This window comes from Lonchura striata, chromosome 1, assembly GCF_050655825.1.
Source record: "Lonchura striata isolate lonStrDom1 chromosome 1, ASM5065582v1, whole genome shotgun sequence".
In the NCBI taxonomy this organism is placed as follows: domain Eukaryota; kingdom Metazoa; phylum Chordata; class Aves; order Passeriformes; family Estrildidae; genus Lonchura; species Lonchura striata.
In genome coordinates, this window is record NC_140703.1 from 95,451,785 (window position 1) to 95,473,478 (window position 21,694).

At 37.3% G+C, this 21,694-nt stretch overlaps 1 protein-coding gene across 7 annotated transcripts in view; it reads right to left on the minus strand.

Annotated features, from left to right (window-relative positions):
• Positions 1 to 21,694, minus strand: part of MYO16 (myosin XVI) — a 356,937-nt gene that overhangs the window by 242,011 nt on the left and 93,232 nt on the right. For all 7 annotated transcript variants that reach the window (XM_031503852.3, XM_021545590.4, XM_021545595.4 and 4 more), the window contains exon 2: positions 19,426 to 19,689. In XM_031503852.3, coding sequence (XP_031359712.3) covers positions 19,426 to 19,689 — 264 coding nt within the window. The remainder of the gene's footprint in view (positions 1 to 19,425; positions 19,690 to 21,694) is intronic.

Consider the following 21,694-nt stretch of genomic DNA (forward strand, 5'->3'; position numbering starts at 1 on the left):
TTGATCAGTGCTTCAGGAAATTCATATCACACAGACGAGTAAGGCAAGATATGCAAAGTCTCCTTTCAACTGGGCAAAAGTCTGTGTCCTGAATCAGGATTATGTACTACATGCCTCTGTATTTAAAAATAAGTAAGAAAAAAAATCCTTTCCTTGAATTTAACCCCTTTGCAAAACACAATAAAATAAAAAAAAAGAAAATCCAGAATAGATCACAGAAACAAATTCCCCTTCCTACTAGACAACTGTTGTTCATATTTTCCTTTTGATAGAACTACTATCTAAAAGTAGTTAGATAGTAAATATACTAGCTACTGCTAGTATAACTATGCTAGTAGTTTGGGATTTAATGCCCTAATGAGGACAGAAAGTAATACAAAACTCTATTCAAGGAATGGTAAATATCTATTAACTAATGCAATTTTAAGGAAGATTTTATAAGACTTTTTTAAAAAAACTTGTTTTACTTGCAATCTTTCACATAAGGAAAGTTGACAGGAATGATGAGACTAAAAACTGACTTAAAAGCAGGAAGCTGATATTTACCTGAAAAAAAAGCCAAACAAACAACTCCAGAGTAAAAACCTTTCAGGGAACTCTGAAGCCCTTTGTGTGTGTGTATAAAGAGGTCCATCCATTCTTTGATATCTTTTAGAATTGACACACAAAATTACTGACAATTTAGAACAGAATTTCATACCTAATTTCATATCTAATAAAGGTGTTTTAGAAAGCATTGGATACATTGAAGTCTCATCAGAAAAGAACGGTGATAATCAATGGAGCTTTTTACATATCCTTGATGTTGTAATTTTAACAAAATTATTCCAGAGAGCTGAATACCTATTCACTTTCCATTGATTTTATTGACTAGATTATGACTTATTATATAGCCTTATGATGCAGTACAGTCATTATTGCTGTGCCTGTTACGAGGCACAGGTCTTGTACTAACTTTGCCTGTGGAACTAGGGCTGTAAGGCTTTACTGTTCCTGGGCTTGTCTTGGCTTGCTTTGAGCTTTGTTTTAGTTGTTATAGCAACTGGCTGATGACAATGTGACAATTACCTAACACAGTTTTGTTTACATTTGTGTAATTGTGGTGCATAATGCATTAAGGATTTTGATATACATGGCAGCAACCAGCACTTACACTGTACTGTGGTTATAATCCAGCTATGCAGGCATAGAGAGCAATCTGTGACCTCATTTACGCTGCAGACAAAAGAAGTACTGATCTGAAGTCACAGCAGAGCCTGAAAGGTGAGTTCAGAGGGCCCAGGGCTATGAGTAACTCACCAGGGATCTGTAGGGATGGCAACGCAAACTTAGGCTCTGGGCAATGTTGCATTCAAATTCAGTTTTGGCAGTAACAGACCAGACCAAATAAAGGCATCTAACATATGTAAAACCTAACATTTGGCCATCTACTGTGCTATATATAGAGTACCAGTGTATGCTCCTATTAACTGTTCCTCTGGGGAGCAGCAGCCAGCGAGTGTAAACTTTATTCTTGTTCCAAGGTTCAGAGAAGTGGCACTGGGTAATGGGTATGAATAGGGAGAATGGTGTAGCCACCACTTTCCGCCAACAGCTGAGAGAACTTTGGGGATAAACTGACCATGAAATTGAATCACAAGAGAAGTGATAGAGAAAGATGTGGAATAGCATCTTTCCACTCCTTCCACTCCCACCAATTAAAAGTCATGTTTTTCCCATTATTTCCTCCACAGTCAGATATTTGGTCCACTGCTAGTATCTTAAACTCTGTACAGATTAATCACATAGAATCCTCTCCACATTCATATATCTTTAGTTTTCTTTTCTAATTCCTCAGCAGTCACTCCATACTTTTCAGCTTGTACCAAAGGTGTTTATGAGAAACCTGCTACACAATTCAGCTCCATGTGAAAACAGATGAATGCTAGTCTCGGGTAATTTCTTAATCATAATACCAAATGAAATAATGCAAGATGTCATAAATTTTTGGTTAATGTAGTCTTAGAAAAAATATTTACCTTGTGCCTTTGCTATGAGTAGCTAAAAATTAAATTTTAGAACCCAAGTACCAGTGTTGGTAATTTAATAATTCTTTTTAGGTGTCTTTTTTATGTGTTTACCTAACAAAGACATTTGCTATCACTATCACTAGTGCAATGTCCCAAGTTTTCCTTCATAGTAAGCCATCAGTTGACAGTGTTTATTCAGAGCAGTCATGCCCTTAATGAGCTTTGCAAACAATTGATTTGTAATCCTACAGCTTTTTCCATAAAATATTTCCAGAGTTCATTGGCAACATCTGTCTAACTTGTTCAGATCTCCTCATTTTCAGGAGAACTCTTGGAAATAAATTCTCATCTTTTCTGCACAAAGATTAAAGGCAGCAAACCATAAACAAAATATGCACATTTGGACAGATAAGCGTGTCATTCACAGACTACAGAAATGAAGAGAGGGAAGTTACTCTTTCCATAGTTGTTGAATTTGAGAGTATTAGCCTTGCATATCCAAGCAATAGTGCCCACTTCTGGAACAGAGAAGTGATAAGGGCTGACATTTCCATTCTCCTCTGTCAGAGTTCCCATAGTTTATAATTTTTTTCAGGTAGCCAAGACTCCAAATACCATGACCGCAAAGCAAATGGGTCATTGATTCTCTTCTGAAATTAAAAATGTGATGTGAAATGTCAGGCTGATTTCTGTGCTTCATTGGACACAATATTACCTGTAAAAGAGCCAAACCAAGCCACCAATGAAACAGACTGACCCAGGTATTCCTACAGCCCCACTCAGCATCTCTCCCAGCTTTAATGCTGGAAGATCAAAACATATGGTAGCTCTTTCCCATACTCTCTTTGTGGAGAAATCAGACCACAGCCTTGGAAACAGCTGAGGGGCCTGATCACTCAGTGTAGGCACGACCTTCAAGCAGCACATGCCAAGCATGTGACAAGTCCCTTTCTTTGTGCCTGGTCTTGTGCCACTTTCCTACCAGACCTTGTGCCACCAGCTTGGTGTGTCCATGCCCAGGCACTCTCCAGCCCTGACAGCTTTCTGCAATGCAGTCATGCTGGAGGTGGAGGGCACAGCCCTCCTCATACCTGAGGTATCTTGAACTGGAAAACCATATGGAAAATAATGGTTTTGCCTCTGAGCCACATGCTCACTAAGTCAAACTCCAATGAGATCCATGAGTAGAGTCACAGTTCTCTCATGGGACAGACATTTCTATCATTGTAGACACAGCCAGAATAATTTATGAGTTAGGGACTACACTTATTCAAGAACTGCTACATTTAAAACTTTTCCTTCAGGCAAATTCCCCCTCTTTAATTTCTGTGTACATTAAGCATAGTGCAGTCTGTGTCTCCACTGGAAAATATTAAGTCCACAAACCCAATGGCTTAAAAACCCTCAGTGTGTTCCTCTTACAGTGTCCAAGCAGTAACAAGTTAACCTATCTCCTTACACAAAAGTGACAATGGGCAGCAGTGAAATGTAAGACCCTTAAGCTGTGATGTGGAAGGCAGAACAGTGGCGTAAATCAGTAATTTTGAGAACACTGGAAGTAGTCATTCAATTCTATGGCCCAAAGACACTGCTTCAAGGGACACACCCAGGATCAAAAAACAGTTGTGGTGACCCATGGTTTTGCCTCCATTTAGAGCTTTGGCAAGGCCAGAGGCAGAGAATTGTTGTGGTAAGGTCTTAATTGCTAATAAAGCTGTGATTTTATCTCACTGCACCAACCTAACAGAGGTGTTGCTAAAATCATTCAGCACCATTTTACAAAATAACACATGCTCAGCTAAAAATACTGGATCTATCACCACAGCTAATAACACAAACAGGGTTTTGCCAACATAGCTACTTCTGTGGATTAAATAGCTATGTCAACAAAAACTGGTAGCACAGACCTCACTGAATCCAGAATGTCTGTTAGTAAGATAGAATTACAATAAAACAAAGATTTGTAACATTTAGTGGAAGTTGAACACTCTAAAATTAACCTTAGAGAAAAGCAGCTGATCATACAGTAAACTTAAACATAGCTTTTCTTAAAATTTTCACTTCCAGCTAGTTAATGAGATTTATTTATTTCAAGGTTATGAAAAAAAAAAGGAATGAAATATTTTAGCATTTAGATCATGTATTTCATTTTTTACGCATGTTTTATCTGTCTCACATGTATGGATTTTTCTGGAGTCCCTGACCAAGATGACTAAAACCAGTAAGACTTTATCATCAGACTACAGTCAAGAACTCACAACCCATTATGTTCACCTTAAAGACATGTTTAAAAGCTCTTTAAACTAATATTATCATTCTTAGGCCAACTTTTCAGCTACAGAAACACCTGATTGTACATTCAAATATTTTTAGAATTGAGTAAAAACCCGGACCTTAAAGCATTTTACTAAATAAGTTAAATTTATTGCAGAATTTTCAAATTTCCAGTCCTATAGCCATTAAATGATAAACACTAAAACACATATCAGCAAAATAACTCATTCTGCGGTCAGTTCCTTAATTTGAAAACCATTGTCATACCCATGTTTTCCTTAGTTGCAACAGTAACAGAATTTGCATACAATACAAATTTTCATCTGCACAGACTGTACACCCCTCTGTTTCACCAACATTTATGTTGGTCCTATGCCAATGCTACTTAATTGGCATAAATCAGATTTCTGCTGACTTATATTCCTTATGAAGCAAAAGTCAGTCCATCTTTAACTCCCACAACATGCAGAGCAAGTTTATGCCAGCTGGCTTAGAAGCCTTGTAAGCAGCTCATTGGGATTTGTGTTAGAGATCTTCAAGGATAGCAGACTACTGTCCTGCTCAGCAGCTGCTAAATGGCACTAATTGCCAGCTGTGGACTTCTACCTGTTAGATCCCGTGTGTCTCCTGGAATTCCCAGGGTGTGCAGTGCACAAGAAAGAAAACTTAAACCAGGCAGTATAGAACAAACTAGGGGCATTACCAATCCATGCATTTATCCAAATAGTTGTGTGTGTGACATATGAGTGACCAAAACTATGAAGAAAATGTGTAGCTCCAGGCATATCTCACTATTTTACATCTGTGGCTCAGGCACCACCTTTCACAGTGTGTGATCTGTGACAATTTGCATTGTCAAAAACAGAGCTGCTTCCCTCTTTCTCATGCATTTAATTCACACACTCCTGCCCCCATCTTTGCACAGCAGTGCCACATGTCATGCTGCCAGGAGCTGGGATGGAGAGTTAAACCAGGTGAAGACCAACCTTTTGAAAGGCAGTTTTCAGATGGTTCATCTCCCTGCCTCATTCCAAAATGAGCATAAAGATGGGAAGACAAAAGGATGGGGCAGAGGCAGAGCCAGACAGAAAGGAGAGCAACCAATGGCAGCCTCAATTTTAGCTTAAACTGTGTTAGAAACACACTTTTTAAGTGTCATTTGATATTTGAAGTATCCTAAGGGATCTGTTAAAATCAAATCACTGTTTCCAAGACATCTGAATGTTTCCTTTCTTTCTCTGCATCAGCCTCAGCATCTGTGCACCAGGAAAGTGAATTGGTTCAGAGAGGTGACACAGAATTAGAATTTATCTTTTGATTCTAGGGGGTGATGCACTTTCTTTTGAATCAGTTTGCTGAACTGACTTACTCTGCAGCCACACAATTGCTAAATCTGATGCAAAGAGCCTGCAGTAAACAGGTAGGAACAGCATCATAAAATAACAAATGAAATTTTCTGAATTAGAAAAATATAACATTGACATAACATCCAGCTAGGGCAGTGGGACAGGCCCCAGCTGCCAGACCCTGTCCAGCTGCCCTGGAGTGGCTCCCATGCTCCCAGTGGCCCACAAAGCCACTAACACTTCATTTTCCCACACCAGTAACAGCAACAACCACCACTACCAATATGCCAACAACAAGACACAGCTGAAAAATAAGCAATGAACACATTATCACCCCAAGAACAACAGATCATATGTATAAAGCCATCATGGAAGGAAAGAGCTAACAAACTTAGAAACTGTGGCTGACACTTTTTAAAACCGCCTCAGAATAAGCAAAGGAAAACATTTCCATGTATCTACTTTGAGATAAGGCTGTCAGATTTGGGCAGCTGAAGATTGCAGTGATGTAAACTTCATTTGATTTCAAAGTTCATTATGAAATGAAAAAAACACACCGGGACACAGGGGATTGGAATGACAGATTTATAACAGTTCATCTGAAAGAAATGTGCAACAAAGAGACAAACTTGAAGCACAAACTATTCTGCATTCAATATTACCAAGCTTACAGACAATACCAATCTTATGTAAGGTGAACTTACACGGGGTTACCAATGAAGCATTTGAGGATCTGGGGAACAGAGGATGTGATGCATGACAAACCCTCTGCCTCCTCTTCTCTGATACCAGTCAGCCACCAGAATAGCAAAAATATTATTCCAAAGCTGGAGCAACCAACACAAAGTAAATTTTGCTTTATATTATGTTTTATTTCATGTTTTACAGGTATGGATTGCCACAGTGTGAACTGGAGTTATAGGCCAGCACGAAGAGCAGAAAATTACACTTGCACAGTACCTGGTATAATCGCCTCTTTTTTAGAGTTTGTGGAAGGCAAAAGTCTGACATAAGAGCTGATGGTTTAATTTGGCTTTGAAGCAGAATTATCAGTTACTCTCCACAGGAATTTCTCTGCTTTGCTTAGCCTGCTCTTGCACTACAATAATAAGAGCTGCCTTTGTTCATTACCTGAGTGGTCTCATTCCTCTTCAAAGTCAGCATGGTATTGGGATATTGGACCTTCTGAGGTCCTTTAGCCAGACTGATCTTTTAACTCTGTGAATTTAATCTTGATGTCAGCAAGAGGAAGAAGAAACAAACATCAACTGACAGAAGAGGAGCTCTCAATTCTGACTCATACCATTGAATCCATGTTGATATAGAGCCACATGGTAGATTTGGGATGCAGTGATGAGCTACAACTACAGAGCCTCAATTGCTCAAACAATACATCTGACAGGTAGCTGGTACATAAATCTGGTAAATCAAGGAGAACCCAGAGAGAGCTCCACATTAGAAGTGCCTAAGTCCAGAAAAAGAGATAAAGACTAATCCAGAAGCAGGAGTAGAACTGCATATATTTGGACTTTACATCTGTCCTTTTCTGTTCAACTTGTACAATTCCAAATATGTTATCCATAGGATTTTTAGGGAGAGGCTTGAAAGCAAAAGAGATCTAATGTTCACCCTGTATAGGATCTGAGAAGCCAGTGAAGATCAGATGGCCATTATTAAAAGAATAGTTGGCACCTGCTTATAGAATGTTCTATTAGTAGACTAAGAAACAAAGCAGCAGTTAAAATTTCACACAGATGTTTCCAGCTTTAAGAACATTCAAGGCATATTTTCTGTCCTGTCAATGGGTAAATGAGGAAGTCTGGGAAAAAATTACCATTTTATGTTCAGAAGTACTTGTGATTGCTAAAATCTGGAGGACTGACCCTAACTTAAGGATTTATTGCTAAAGCTATCATATTTATCTTTTGAGCCCAAATGTAATCAAAACCCTAAAAAGTGCATGTGTGAGAAATTACCTCCTCTAACCATCTCATTGTCCTGTAAAATCACTGCTGCTTCAAGGTCATGTTTACACTGCATTGTAATAGAGTCATCAGACAGAAACATAAGAAAGCAGTATGTGTTTCCAAGCTGACTGAATTTTACCTTGAACCATATGCTTGTTCAAAGGAAGACATTTAGAAATATTGTGAATTTCATCGTAACTACCTGCATCCTTTGATGCAATTCACACAGAAACACAACCTAAATTAGCCATTCCCCTAGATTTATTGACTGTATCTTGAAACCTTCAATTCTTCCACTATTGCAGCCTATTAGTGTAAAGGCTGCAATTAATGATCAGTTTTCTATGCATTATGCCATATAAGCTTTCTACTAATTTCTGTCACAGCTACAGAGTTTGTTCACTGTCAATTTGAAGTGAAAAAGGTTTTAACAGCTAAAAAGCCTTCTAGAATGAGTTGATACCTCAGTGCATTGAGAAGAAAGAACCTCCAACTCACACCTCAGAGAACAGAAAGATGACTGAAATAATAAGCAGTATATGTTGTTTGTGCTTTGAATCTGTAGTGAGGAAGAAAAACCACTAGGCAGTATATAAATAAATCTATTTCATTCTAAGATGTATTTGTGATTTTACTAGGAAAGGTACTACAATTCAGACAGAATGAAATAATCATAGACTATGCTGAGTTGGAAAGGACCCAAAAGGGTCATCGAGTCCAACTCCTGGCCCTGCATATGACATCCCAAGAGTGACACCATCTGCCTAAGAGCATTGTTTAAAAGCTTCTTGAAATCTGACAGGCTGCTGCTGTGACCACTGCCCCAGGGAGCCTATTCCCGTGCCTACTGTCTGGGTGAAAAATCTTTTCTCAATACCCAAGCTGAACCTCCTCTGACACATCAGGCCAGTTCTTTGGGTCCTGTCATTGATCACCACAGAGAAGAGATCAGTGTCTGCCCCTTCTCTTACCCTCATGAGGAAGCTGTAACTGCAATAAGGTCTGTCTTCAGCCTTCTCTTCTCCAGGCTGAACAGACCAAGTGACCTCAGCCCACATGACTTCCCCTCAAGGCCCTTCACCATTGCTGTGCCTTCCTCTGGACTCTCTCTAATTGTTTAGTGTGTTCCTTTTATTGTGACACCCAAAACTGCCCCCAGCACTGGAGGTGAGGCTGCCCCAGCTCAGAGCAGAGCAGGACAATCCCTCCCTTGCCCAGCTGGCCATGATGCCCCCAGGACAGGGTTGGCTCTCCTGGCTGCCAGGGCGCTGCTGGCTCACGCTCAACTTGCCACTGACCAAGACCCCAGGAACCTTTCCTGGCACTGCTCTGCAGCCTCTCACTCCCCAGTCTGTACTCACAACCAGGGCTGCCCAATCACTGGTGCACAATTTGGCACACACTCTTGTTAAAAAAGAGAATAACAAAAAAGCCCTAAAAAATTTAGTAATTAAAAAAAAATTTGTTGCATTTAGTGATCCTGGTTATATTCATTTAATTATACCTTTGATAGATTTAGAGAAAGATACTCCACTTAGTTATCCCACTCCACAAAACCTCCAAATAAACTCCATTTGTTAGAAATTTTGAAGGAATGTTCTTCTCAAACTGGCAATTGATTTGATAGTCATAAAATTAAAGTATGCATGTTTCAAGATATCAGAATAAAGTCTTCTCCCAGTCTTATGCTTAAGTATTCTATTTTAGTTTATACTCCAGTGTAGCAATTTGAATATGCCCTGGTAGAAAAATGCTAAAGTTGATATTTAATAATTGAAAACATTTTTAAAGACTTATTTAAGTTCATTTTTGTAAATAACTGAATTATTGCTATAAAGGTTTGCTCGTAAAAAGGAAAAAAAAAAACAACAGAAAAGTTTTTTCGAGGGAGAGCACAGCATTTTTTCTCCACTGATTTCTGTAGTTCCCCATCACAACTTCTATCATAGTGTAATTTATGACTGAAATGAAAGCATTTTAAAGTAAGTAATATTGAAAGATAGCTACAGAAAAGTTTCCCCTTTGTACTGAAATATTATTGGAAATCAATATGAAGCACAATAATTACACTGGAGATTAAATCAAAAGCAAATTGCATAGAAAATATTCTATTATTCTCTTTTTATTTCATAAGAATAGACTGGGATCTTTGGCTGTTGCAGCAATACTTTTTTTTTAATCATTGACTTATAACAATAACCAGAGAATGTCAGCAGTACCTGCTACTCAGTGGATACCATCTTTCACAGAGAGAATAGGCTTCTGATTGCTGCCAATTTAGAGTCTTGCTTCCCACTGTGGATCTCCTTTCACATGAATAGGAAGAACTGCCAGGTGCCAATTTGTAGGTTGCTAATGGCTCAACGAACCCTTATTGGCATGACAGCAAATTTGTGAGTGATTAGTTCTTGTGTTTCTTCATACTTCATACTTGAATGCTGGGGCATGCTGTGCTGGTTTCAGCCGGGGTAGAGATAATTTTCTTCACAGCGACTGGTAGGGGGCCATGTTTTGGATTTGTGCTGAACACAGGTCAATAACATAAAGATGTTTTTGTTATTGCTGAGCAGAGCTTGCACAGAGCCAAAGCCTGTTCTGCTTCTTGTATAACCACGCCAGGGAGGGAGTTTTTGGTGCATGGGAGCTTGGGAGGAGACACAGGACAGGTGACCCCAACTGACCAAAGGGATGTTCCAGACCATAGGACATCATGCTCAGTATGTAAAAAGATGAGAAGAAGGATGAAGGGTGTACATTTAGAAAACTGGGATTTGTGTTCATAAGTCACTTACATGTGATGAGACCCTGCTCTCCTGGAAATGGTTGAACACCTGCCTGCCCATGGGAAGCAGTGAATTCATTCCTTGTTTTTCACTGCTTGTGTGTGTGTCATTTGCTTACCCTATTAAAGTGTCTCTGTCTGAGCTCACAAGTTCTCTTCTACTCTTCTGATTCTCTCCCTGATCCTTCTGGTGGGGGAGTGAGTGAGTGGCTGCATGGAGCTTGGCTGCTGGCCATGTGTTGGGTTAAACCACAACATATGCTCAAGTGAAAAACTTTTTATTATTAAGTGTAAAAGAAGGTCTTATGGGAAAAACAAAACAAAACAAAACAAAACAAAACAAAAAACCATGAGTATGGAACTATAGATAAACTTAATAGGTTTAAAATGTAATAAAAATGGATATGTGTCTATCAGACATGCATATACAGATTACACTCTTAAAAAGCTGGATTCTTGTTTAGGAGTAATGGTCTTCAAAATAGTTTTTCTTGACATTTTCTTTATATTAGTTTGCAAAAGCCTTTTGAATAAGTCTGATTAGAAGTCATGAATAATATACATACTGACTTTTCCAGCTGCAGAAAATCTTCATATTATAGTCCACCAAAATAAATATTTGAGAATTTTGAAAATGTGTTCAGAATAAATTTTTAAAAATAGGGAAAATGTATGTTTTTACAAAGGTCCTCTCTTTAATATTAAATATGTTTTACACTTGTGATTGAAGCAACATTTATGATTTCTAGTTAATCTAGTTAATCTAGTTTTTTTTCTATGTAGGGTTAAAGTTCAAAATGGGCTTACCTGCATAGAAAACAAGCAACTCAGTGCCTACATTTTAGAAATATGTGATTCAAGTTAAAATCCAAAAGCTGAGTTTCTAGAAGTTCTCTATATAAGTAAGAAAAAGGCATGCTTTTCAACAAATCCTTCCAGATGAACTTGTAGATACTCTAAACCACCAAAAGAAAATAACAAATTTCAAATACATATCTCAGTTTTTATTAATCAGAGATTAAGCATGTGGAACAGGACTGCAAATAGCCCAGAATATACTCCTGTTTTCAAAACAGTTAGTAGCAGCCATAATGATAGCATTGAGATATTTGTACAACAGTTTACTATTCATTCAACTTTCTACAGTTTACTGTAATGTAAGAAAGAACAACCAGATCCAGTTTGCCTCTCAGGTCCTTCCCCAGGAGAAAGACATAGGCTGGACACTGCTCAAGATGCTTGAGGTGTGTGGACAGAAGGGCACAGAAAAGTCAGTGGGACACACAAAAAATGCCTTTCAAAGCAACCCACAGGCAAAACCTGTGGGCGTCCAAAACTGGGTGGCTCACAGCTCCAAGCTCAGTTTTTATGGAGAGAAGGAGGACATCATAACTCTATTTGATCAAAAGACAGATAAATTACACTTGGTTTGAATCTCTCTACTGAGGGGGACCCAAAATAGAGGGATGCTTTTTCTTTATTTCCCCACTTGGTACAGGCAGAGGATAGCTGTTCAGATCCAGGTAATTCTGGGCACGTGCAGAGACAAAAACTGCAGCTGAAACAAACCAGGAAAATTTCACTGCTAAGAGAAAAGTACTCAAGGGTCAGAAGCACTCCCGTGGTTAGACAGTCCACATGGAGAACAAAGTGACAGATTAAATCTACACCCTCAAGTCTATTCTTCACTTTTTGACATGTCATACCTTTTTAGTGAGTCTTACTTTTTCCAGTTAAAGAAATGTTGTATACTAGCAATCATACATATTTATATCAATAGCAAATCATTTAATATTCAGTTCTCAGCTTCACCAAATTACTAAAAATGTAAACACACGGACAAAAAGCACATATGGAATCCTGTAAGAATTCAGATGTATTCAAATTTCATCTCCCTGTGATTTTATGATTGCTTTTGAAATGGGCTGCTTTAATTACTAAACATCTGTTACCCAATAACTAAAGGCATTGTGTTTCCCTGCATCATAACAAAAAGATGCCATGTTGCTGAATTCAGCACACATAGAGCCAAAGAAAGTTAACAACCAAGCTGAATCTATAGGATTATAGCCTTGCTCTGGTTTGAAATGTCTCTACCTTCTGAGACTTTGGAAAAGCTTCTTCATCAATGGGTGGGTTGAGATGGTTGACTGATGCTTCATTTTCCTGTACAGAGGACAGAATAAGCACCAGCAGCGTGTTGGACAGTCAGCTGCATTAGTGTCATCCACAGTTACAGACACAATTCCCTCTCCAGAATGCATGAATTTGTCGTGTGAAAGCATTCATTTACAGTATATATTTTTCCTTCTTTCCAAAAGCCCCAATTCACAAAATTTCTGTGCACTTTCATTAATTTCATATGCTCTAATTATGCTCTTGACTCTACTACTCAGTGTCTAGTGCTCATGTCTCTTAGGGATTGGACAATAAACATTAAATTGAAAAAAGCATGTGTGTTGTGATTTATTCTACAATAGTACCCAGCAAATCAACATTTGTAAATAGTTTTAGATTACTGTCTAATGTACATTTTTCTCCTCTAATTCAAGGGAAACACTGTAAAATCCAAAATAGCTCTGTGTGGGGAAGTCTCCCTATTATTACATGCATAATGAAATCCATTTGCTTCCCTGGAAAGATAAAAAATAGACTTTAATTAAGTTTAGAGTGAGAGTAAATAATAATCTGAAATTAAAATGTATTAAATACTGCTAGAACAATCTGAAACAAAGCACTATAAAATCTGAGAAATCCTTGATTTAAATTTTAAAAAGGACTGAACATGCTAAAATAAGGTAATACCAGTATGTAATACATTTTAGTTCTGTTCTGGATGTTAACCATTCAGAGTTTTAAATTCCTCAAACTTAAATTAGATTAAATTGATTTTCTGGGGAGGTTCCCTCTTCATTATATCACTATGCAATATCTTATTAACTGGTGTTATTTATGTCATTTCCTATTAATTCAGGTTTAGAACCAAGGTTTAATTTTTTTTTTTTTTTTTAATCTGGGAGCTTTCTTTTGTAATAAAGGTTACCTGTGTATGTTAAACACTATTTGTCATTTTATTCTTCTCACAGCTGGAATAACTGGTAAAAGTGAGGTTTCCCAAAATAGAATGTAAAATCAAGAGTGCATAGAAAACTGGGGAAAGTTATTCAGATTTCACAAAAAAAAAATCTGATTTGCCAACTGTGTTTGTATTTCTGGCCTTTATGCCTTTGGTATAATACATGTATAAAAAGTGTGTACATATTTATATATAAAGTATATATAAATATCCCATGCACTTAATTTTCATCATTTATTATTAGTTATTATTATTCATTATTATTTTAGCCCTGCCTCTTCAGAAGGCTGTAGGAGCAACATCCAGTATACAAAAGAAATGCTAATTAAAGTACCTTTGGGAGGAGAATGGAATGAAAGAAGGTGATATTAAATATTAATCATAAGAATCAAGGTAGGAAGATTTTTAAAGACAGAAGCAAATAAGAGTGTGTCTGTACCACAGATTATGGTAATCTGTGATGGCACAGGAGATTAATCTGCACTTTCACACAGAGATCTTTCTGTTTTCCAGAGTCACCTTTATTTTAAACTCAAGATGGAGTTAATTTTGCTTAATTTAAGGAAAATCTGCCTTAATGATAAGGACCTAAGATGAGAGATTTAATGTTACACCTGTTTTTCACCTCTTTTCTAAATATTAAGCATAATAATGCATTTTATTACTTTGTATTTCCGTAAAACTCTTCTATTACTAAAATTCTCTGTCTTTAGTAAACATATTTTTTATCTTTCTGTCTCTTCTAGTAGAAAAGATTCCTCTAAACTTCTGGCACACAAAAATGCAATCCTCATTGAAGGGTTTGCTGAATTTTAAAAACCAGGCATTGTCATGATCAGAGCCTTGCTTTCTCACCATTCATCCCTGAAATATGCAATATGTAAAAATCAGAAAAGCTGCCTGAAATCAGTTTGATAAGAGAAGGTATCATCAAACATCTAAAAAAGGTAGCCTGAAAGTCAGAATTCCTGAATATGTTCCCATTATTCTTAATTCTAAAGGTGTTTGCCAAGAAGAGTCTGTGCCACACACTCTTGCCTGACAGCAGGTTTCACATAATGGAGCCTTGCTCTCACCAGCCTGTCACTACTGCCCACATCCTGCTTCTTCCAGCTTTTCAAAAACAATGCTGGCAATGTTAAAACTGATTGTTGAGGATCAGAAGGTTTGCCCTGAGATGTTTGCCAGACACAGTCAGTGCAATCCACTGTTTTACAGAACATCTTGTATGTAACCAGCCAAGCTGTTTCTAATGGAAAAAGTGGCTGGGGACAGCAAAGCATAACCAACCATAATGTAAGAGAATGCAAAAATAAGAAGCTGGTTGGAAGATTTGAAAACAATGAAAGAAAATAATAAAAAATTGGTTTATTTCTGCTCAATTTCAGCCTCAGTTTTCTGTTTCAGATTATTTCTACCTTTTTCCACAAATAGGAAGGATTATAATAACATCTCTGACATTCTCCTAACGAAAGCTAATGGCCAACTCATCTGCCACCTTAAATTAAAGATACATTCTTCTTCTGAATAGATTTTGTTTTCCTTCCCCTGAGCCTTCTTTATAGCCCAAAGCTGTTCAGATGTAAATTACAGATCAGCACCAGCCCCACCTGTACCCCCTTTTATGCTCACTTACACACCCTTTATTTAACATATCTGAAATTTATCATAACGTTGTACATTACAACTCATTAAAAGTGCTCATTAAAATAATTAATGGTACTAAATCCTTCCAATATATTGATTATTCCAACCCTTTAAAATATCATGATACTACCAATCTCACAATAATATTACATCTTTCAAACAGCTAGAGGTACTGGCATCAGAGGAAGGGAAGTGAGATAGGATTTCTGTTTTCTTTCCTACGCTATGAAACTGCTTGGCAGTCAATAAACTGGGGCTAGGACCCAGTCCTGGGAGACCTGCCTTGGCAGTGAACACTGCAGGAAAAGTAGGACATTGGTATCATCTTCGTTTTAAATCGCCTTTTCCTGGCATACCATAGTGAGTGAAGGGAGAGTAAGGATGTCCCCAGCCACCATATGCCAACATTCCCTCCCTAAAGGCAAAGTCACATTGGCAACTTTGCAGGGTTGGGAAGAAACTCTGGGAGAATTGATGAGGACTGTCTAAAACGGGGAGTCACTACAAAAGGACAAAGAATCATTGCTAGAGACTCAGCATTATGCTAACACTCACTCACCCTGCTATCACTACTATTTAGAATCACAATGCTGTTACAGAATCAGCATATTGCTCATCAGAAGGATGAAATGGGCTTTAAATAGGTTTAGGGAATCTGCATTTCCCTTTTGTAATGCTGATTTTCACAGGAGTACCTCTTTTGTCTCCAGACTGAATTTGATGCCTCTGCACTTGGTACCCTGACCTAGCACCACCTGCCAGCCCTGCAGACTTTATGGTACACATCATGACTGCCTTACAACTGAGAGGTTTTACAACAAAAGATACTTGCTACATACAAAGATTTTCTGACAATCCTACATCTTGTGTAAATCTGCAGCATGACTGAGAAGGTGAGTTACAGAATATACCGAAACATGCGATATACTAAAGCTAGTGCTGTCAGTGCCAATAACTGAACCTTTGCCTCAGGAGGGATGCTTACCCCTTATTCTCAAATGGCCCAAATACTAAAGATCCACTTGACTACCTTGAATTTGAAGCAGAAACTCAGACTGAGACTGGCTCAGTTTATTTCCTGAGTGCTGAGTTCATTTTCTAATTGCTTGTAGATGAATCTCAGCTGATGTGCAGGCTCAGCAAATACTGATGATGGTTTGTGTGTGTACTAGAAAATATCTGAATCCATGTGGTAATGCCACATGTAGGTGCAAGCATGCTAGTTCACAGTGGGAAGGAATGGGTTGCAGAAGCCTACTTGGCTTCCTCTCCCATTCTGCAGTACATTTATATGGCTGATGCTAGCAAGACAAATTTCCTGCTGTCCATTTTTATTAGGAATTTAATATCTCACAGAAGAAAAATATATAGTATTTTAAAAAAATTAACAAAAGGTATTCCCTTGCCAGCAGTAAGGATGTACAAAATCAGTGTCAAAAAAGAGTGTATTCACTTATTCACCAGCTTCTGCTTCTGTACATGCCAACACTGAGAATAATAGTTGCAGAATCTCCCAAAATGCTCACTGCTAGTAGTGTGTGGATGGATGTGGCCCAATAAAACAGCAGTTAAAACATATTGCTTTAAAACAGAGAAACTATAGGATGCTGCAAGGAGACAGAGAAGGAGGATTCCCCTTCAATCTCCCTGGGTCAGGTAAAATACCAAAGAATAGTTACAAATAAAATTAATTTTAAAATACAATTAATAAAAAAAGCAAAGATACATCATTTCACTAATTTTTAGCTTATTGATAAATCAAATTAGCATATATTTAATTTATAAATTTGGTACAAAGCCAGTCACTAGTAAAAAATTTCTTAAAGCCTGTTCTAAAATTAATTTTAGAGCAAACTAATGGTCACTGTTAGCATACAGTAACAGCAATGCATTTTGTGCCCACTAGCAGCTGTTATAGTAATTTTGGAGAAGATTTTTCATTAATAACAAAGACAATGAATTTGTTAGAGTGAAATTCTCACCACACTCAATTGTGAAATGTCTTTGCACCAGCCACATTATAAATTAATCTTTATATATATTAATGGTATCCAATTTATCTCATGTACCACACCAGAACTACAACTCACCACTTCAAAATATGCTGTCCAGTCTATATAATTTATGATACTAAAATTGAACCCCTGAACTTCACTTAGACAACTACTTCTATCCCTTTGCTGTGCCCTCTTTCCACTTTCTATAATACATTTTTTTGCATTTCATTCATATAACTGCAAAACACCTTTCTTAGCTGTCTTTTACACCTATCCAATGCTGTTGAATGCTGAACACATTGTAAAATATCATTAAATAAAGAAGAGAAACAGGTTGTAGCAAAAGCCCAAATTCCTCAGCTACACCCCACTACTTCCATGGGATTACTCCAGGCTCTGTCTAGCTGAGCCTTACAGACTGAAAGCTCATTACTGTTTTGGGGCACTAGCTGTACTTCCAGACCACATCTTCCAGTACAGCTTTGCCTGAAAGGAATCTACGTTGCATGTTCCATAAAACACGACCAAACATAGTAAATGAATGTGATATTTATTACAAAAGCATATGTCTAATTTGAATAGAAATTCTAATGTAGGTGTATTCATTGAAGACTTGTGGTTGTTATGTTCCACTCAGTGACAATAGCAGGAAATCAGCTTTCATGTCTGTGAGTTTGAACTTTGTTGTTTTTGTTGTTCTGGTTTGGGGTTTTTGTGATGATAACAATTCTTAATATAGCATTTTTCACCCCAAAGCAAACAGGCTCTGGGAACATTTGGCTAAAAACACAACAGACAGGAACTTGCAGGTCTCCAAGCTGCCTAAAGACATCACACATTTCCATAGTCCTGGGAAAGCACCACAGGCAACAAATTCAGGACTATATTATCTGTGGGCTATTTGATCTCCTTGTGTATGGGGACCTGTTTTATCTGTTTCAAGTGCAGGACAACATTCCTGGTTTTCCTCCATTTTACTTTTGTCTGCCTGAGATATTTTCCCTTTCTGCTTACATTATTCAGTCTCAGCACTTGCTGAACTTTATATTCTGATTCAGGTGCAGCTCAAGGCCAAATATAGGTAACACTAAACACTGTTGATGCCCTTCCACCTCTGCAACAAGAAAACTACATTTCTACAGTGTGAATATAAAAAACAGACTAAAGTATCTGAATTTTACAGAATGTTAAGAGTCATACCTAGTATTCTGCTTGGTTTTTAAAGGAAGCTGGCTATGAGAACATGGAAGAAAATCTTGTTTATAATTCCTCCTAGAAGCAGGAGAGTGGAATGAAAGGTTTTGAATTTTATTTATTATTTAATTATAATGATGTCTTTTTCACTCACTTTAAAATAATTTTCAGAAAGAAAGATTCATTTCTTCTAAAGATCTAAATGTATAGGACTATACCTGAGTGATAAGCAATGATGGAGCAAATACACAATAAAATGGAGATTCAGGAGTGAATAAAAAAGGTGTGCCTAATCAAACTGATAAAATTAGGCGAAACGTGTCAGGTTCTTTGCATGATGTGTGTCTGTCTCAGAGTTTCTCCTTTTTACACTAATGTGATTACAATGAACTGACATAAACTCTGTTTGCAAAGGAGTTGCCAACAACATTACATCAGTTCTTTTCTTACATCCTTCCCTACCACACAACAGTATGGGGATTTCTGGGGACTTCTAAAAGTTGGGAGATTCTTACTGCAAGGTTTGGTTCACTTTTGAGGAGTAAACTACAAATTCCTCAGGTTACTATCAGGTGCACCAGGGATTCACACAATGCCAAGAAGCTAAAATCAGAACACTAAAGTGTGGTTGCATATTTCAAAAGGACATAAACATAATTTCACAAGCAGAAAGATGACCTTCTATCTGGTGTGACTATGGGTCAACATAATTTCCTTGCTCTAGAAACGCCAGTGTCACTATCAGCAGCATCCCTTACTCCAAATTCTGGCTAAAAATGAGAAGCCAATTTTCAAACTAACTTGTATTAAATTCTATGGCTCATGTAGGTATGTAAGAGGCCAGGCATAATCATAGATTCATAGTCCTTATTTGCTTTGAAATATATTAGTTTATATTAATCTCAAAATAAATTAATTAGGTTTTTGAAGGTTTACTCTCCACACCTTATTAATTTCAGTAAAAAGTTGCAATGCAAAAGTTGTAATATATGCCTGCATATTTCATTGAGACAATCACTTTATGATCAGTATTTTGTATTTTACTTAGAGATAGAGGAGCAGAACAAGAAAGCTTTTCCTCTGAAACTTTTACTGTACAAAGGAAAATATCATACAACTTTAATAATATGTACCTTCTTTATCATCATGACGTATGATTGCATCCTGTATCATATCAGCAAGATTAAAACAAACTCGTTGGTTCTTTCCATGTTTCAGCTTCTTCCCGTAGCCCTCCCGTTTCTGGAAAGCTTTTTCTCGCTCGTAGTACGCCTTTATTTGGTCACAGCGCATGCGCTTGACCAGCCGCTGCCGCTGGCCGAGGGGGAGGGACTCCAGCAAGCACTGCTCAATTTCCATCTCATGGGTCCGAAAAACATTACATAGCTGGAAACAGCCTGCAAGGAATTAAACACAAGCAAATTTAGATCTTGCTTTCAAATGTGCCATGAAACCTCCACCAATTATAACCGTGTGCAAGTCCATCGTGTAAGCTCCTCCTACTCGACCGAGGCTGACTACAGAGAGTCTCTGTCATTATCATTTACTTTTTGAAAATAACACATAACTCATTCCATTAAATCACTGATACATTTTTTAAAAGTTGGATCAGTTCGTGTGCACAAATGTGATAGAAAGAAATCTGAAAGTTCAAATGTGAGATGGACAAAATACCTAAATATTTCAGTACAATTCAAGCAGCTAGTATTTGCTTACAAACAAGAAGCTACTATGAAGGCTAATGCTAGTTGATGCCCATGCCTCTTTTTTATTCATTTTCAGCTTGCTTTAGGTTGGCAAATTCCTGTATTCAGTGAGAAGAAAAATTATCTTATCATCCACACCCATCAACAATGTGCCCACTATCCCGCACTAAGGCAATTAGATGTGGTGGTTACAGACCACCCCATCACTTCTAATTCTCATGTTCTACTTTATGTATATTAATTTCCTTCATATGGGGGCTAGGGGCTCAAACAGCAGCCCAGATGAAGGAGGTTTTCCCTCCACAATTTGAAGTAAGACCTCTTGAAGGAAATGCAGACTCAATTCACCTTAGGTAATTAAGAAATACCAAAATTAGCCTTACTCTGCAACTCAATAAACAGTTTTTTCCTACCTGTTTTGTATAGTCACATCATCAAAGGATCCCTATCTCATTGAGGGCACACCCGAGTACTGCTGACTAAATGACGACTTTGTTTCCTCCTTGTGGTTTGACATGTGTTTAATCTATTGAATTCCATTCAAACCCTGCTCTGAAGGCACAATTAACAATCTCCTGACAGGGTTTTGTAAAGCTCATTTCATCACAACACATAAAAGTATCACAAATATTTATTTATTTTCATTTAAAAAAGGACAACAGAGTATTCTTATCTGTATTCTCTATAAATGAAGTGAAAAACAAAGATTTTCTTTTAAAATTACTCATTGATTTTGGGTGTCCCATTCAAGAATCTTGTGGGGGTTTTTTAACATGTTTTGTTTGCTTTAAAGGCATAGTATTCTATAAACTATTATGTATCACAATTCTATAATAAAATATTAAAAAATAGTCTTAGGTCTGCATGACAATAATTTTATAAATTCTATGTATAATGTAATATATTTATTTGCTAAGTTATTATATTATTTCATAAATTAAAGATAATAAAATATTATATATTGTATTAAATATTATATGTATTCACTATAAATTACAACCCATTGTCTCAAACCAGACTTCTAGAAAATGAGGAGCACACATTTATCCAAAAAATGACTAGAGTGTCATTGGGAAACTCTATGACAGAAGTGGACACAGAATACCATTCTACAGATAAGTTAAGTCAATTACTTTTAACATAGGCTACCCGTGCTCTATAATTTCTGTTCTCTTCTTAGCATGCCCTTCTAGTTAGAAGAAAATGAGTTGTCAAACTAAAAACTGGATAAAAGTATTGGCTTGCATTAAGGCAAAACACAAACTCTTTCTTCTTGCATGCCAAAGCCAACCACTCCTGCTGTATAAAACAAAATTTTCCATTTGACCTTAAATTATATGTTTCATTTCATAGCAAAAATTGTATGTTTCATTTCTTTTATTTCCTTGTTGGAAGACACAAGGAAATGAAAGGGTAACTCTGTAACACTGCAGAAGATAGAACTTCATTCTTGGCTTCAATCCCAGCGCTCAGAGTATTCGATCCCATTGAAGAACAACACTCACCATCCTGCTCAGTCTGAGGTAATTTGCAAGTGACATCTTCTTTTTCTTGTGATAGGACAGCAGAATAAGCACACTTCAAATCTATGCTATTAGAATTGTTCTGCTGTGTGTAAAATATTTCAGCAGCCAAGCCTTTAGCCTACACAGGCCTTTTGGCTTGTGACACCCTAAACTTACACCCTAACCCTTCT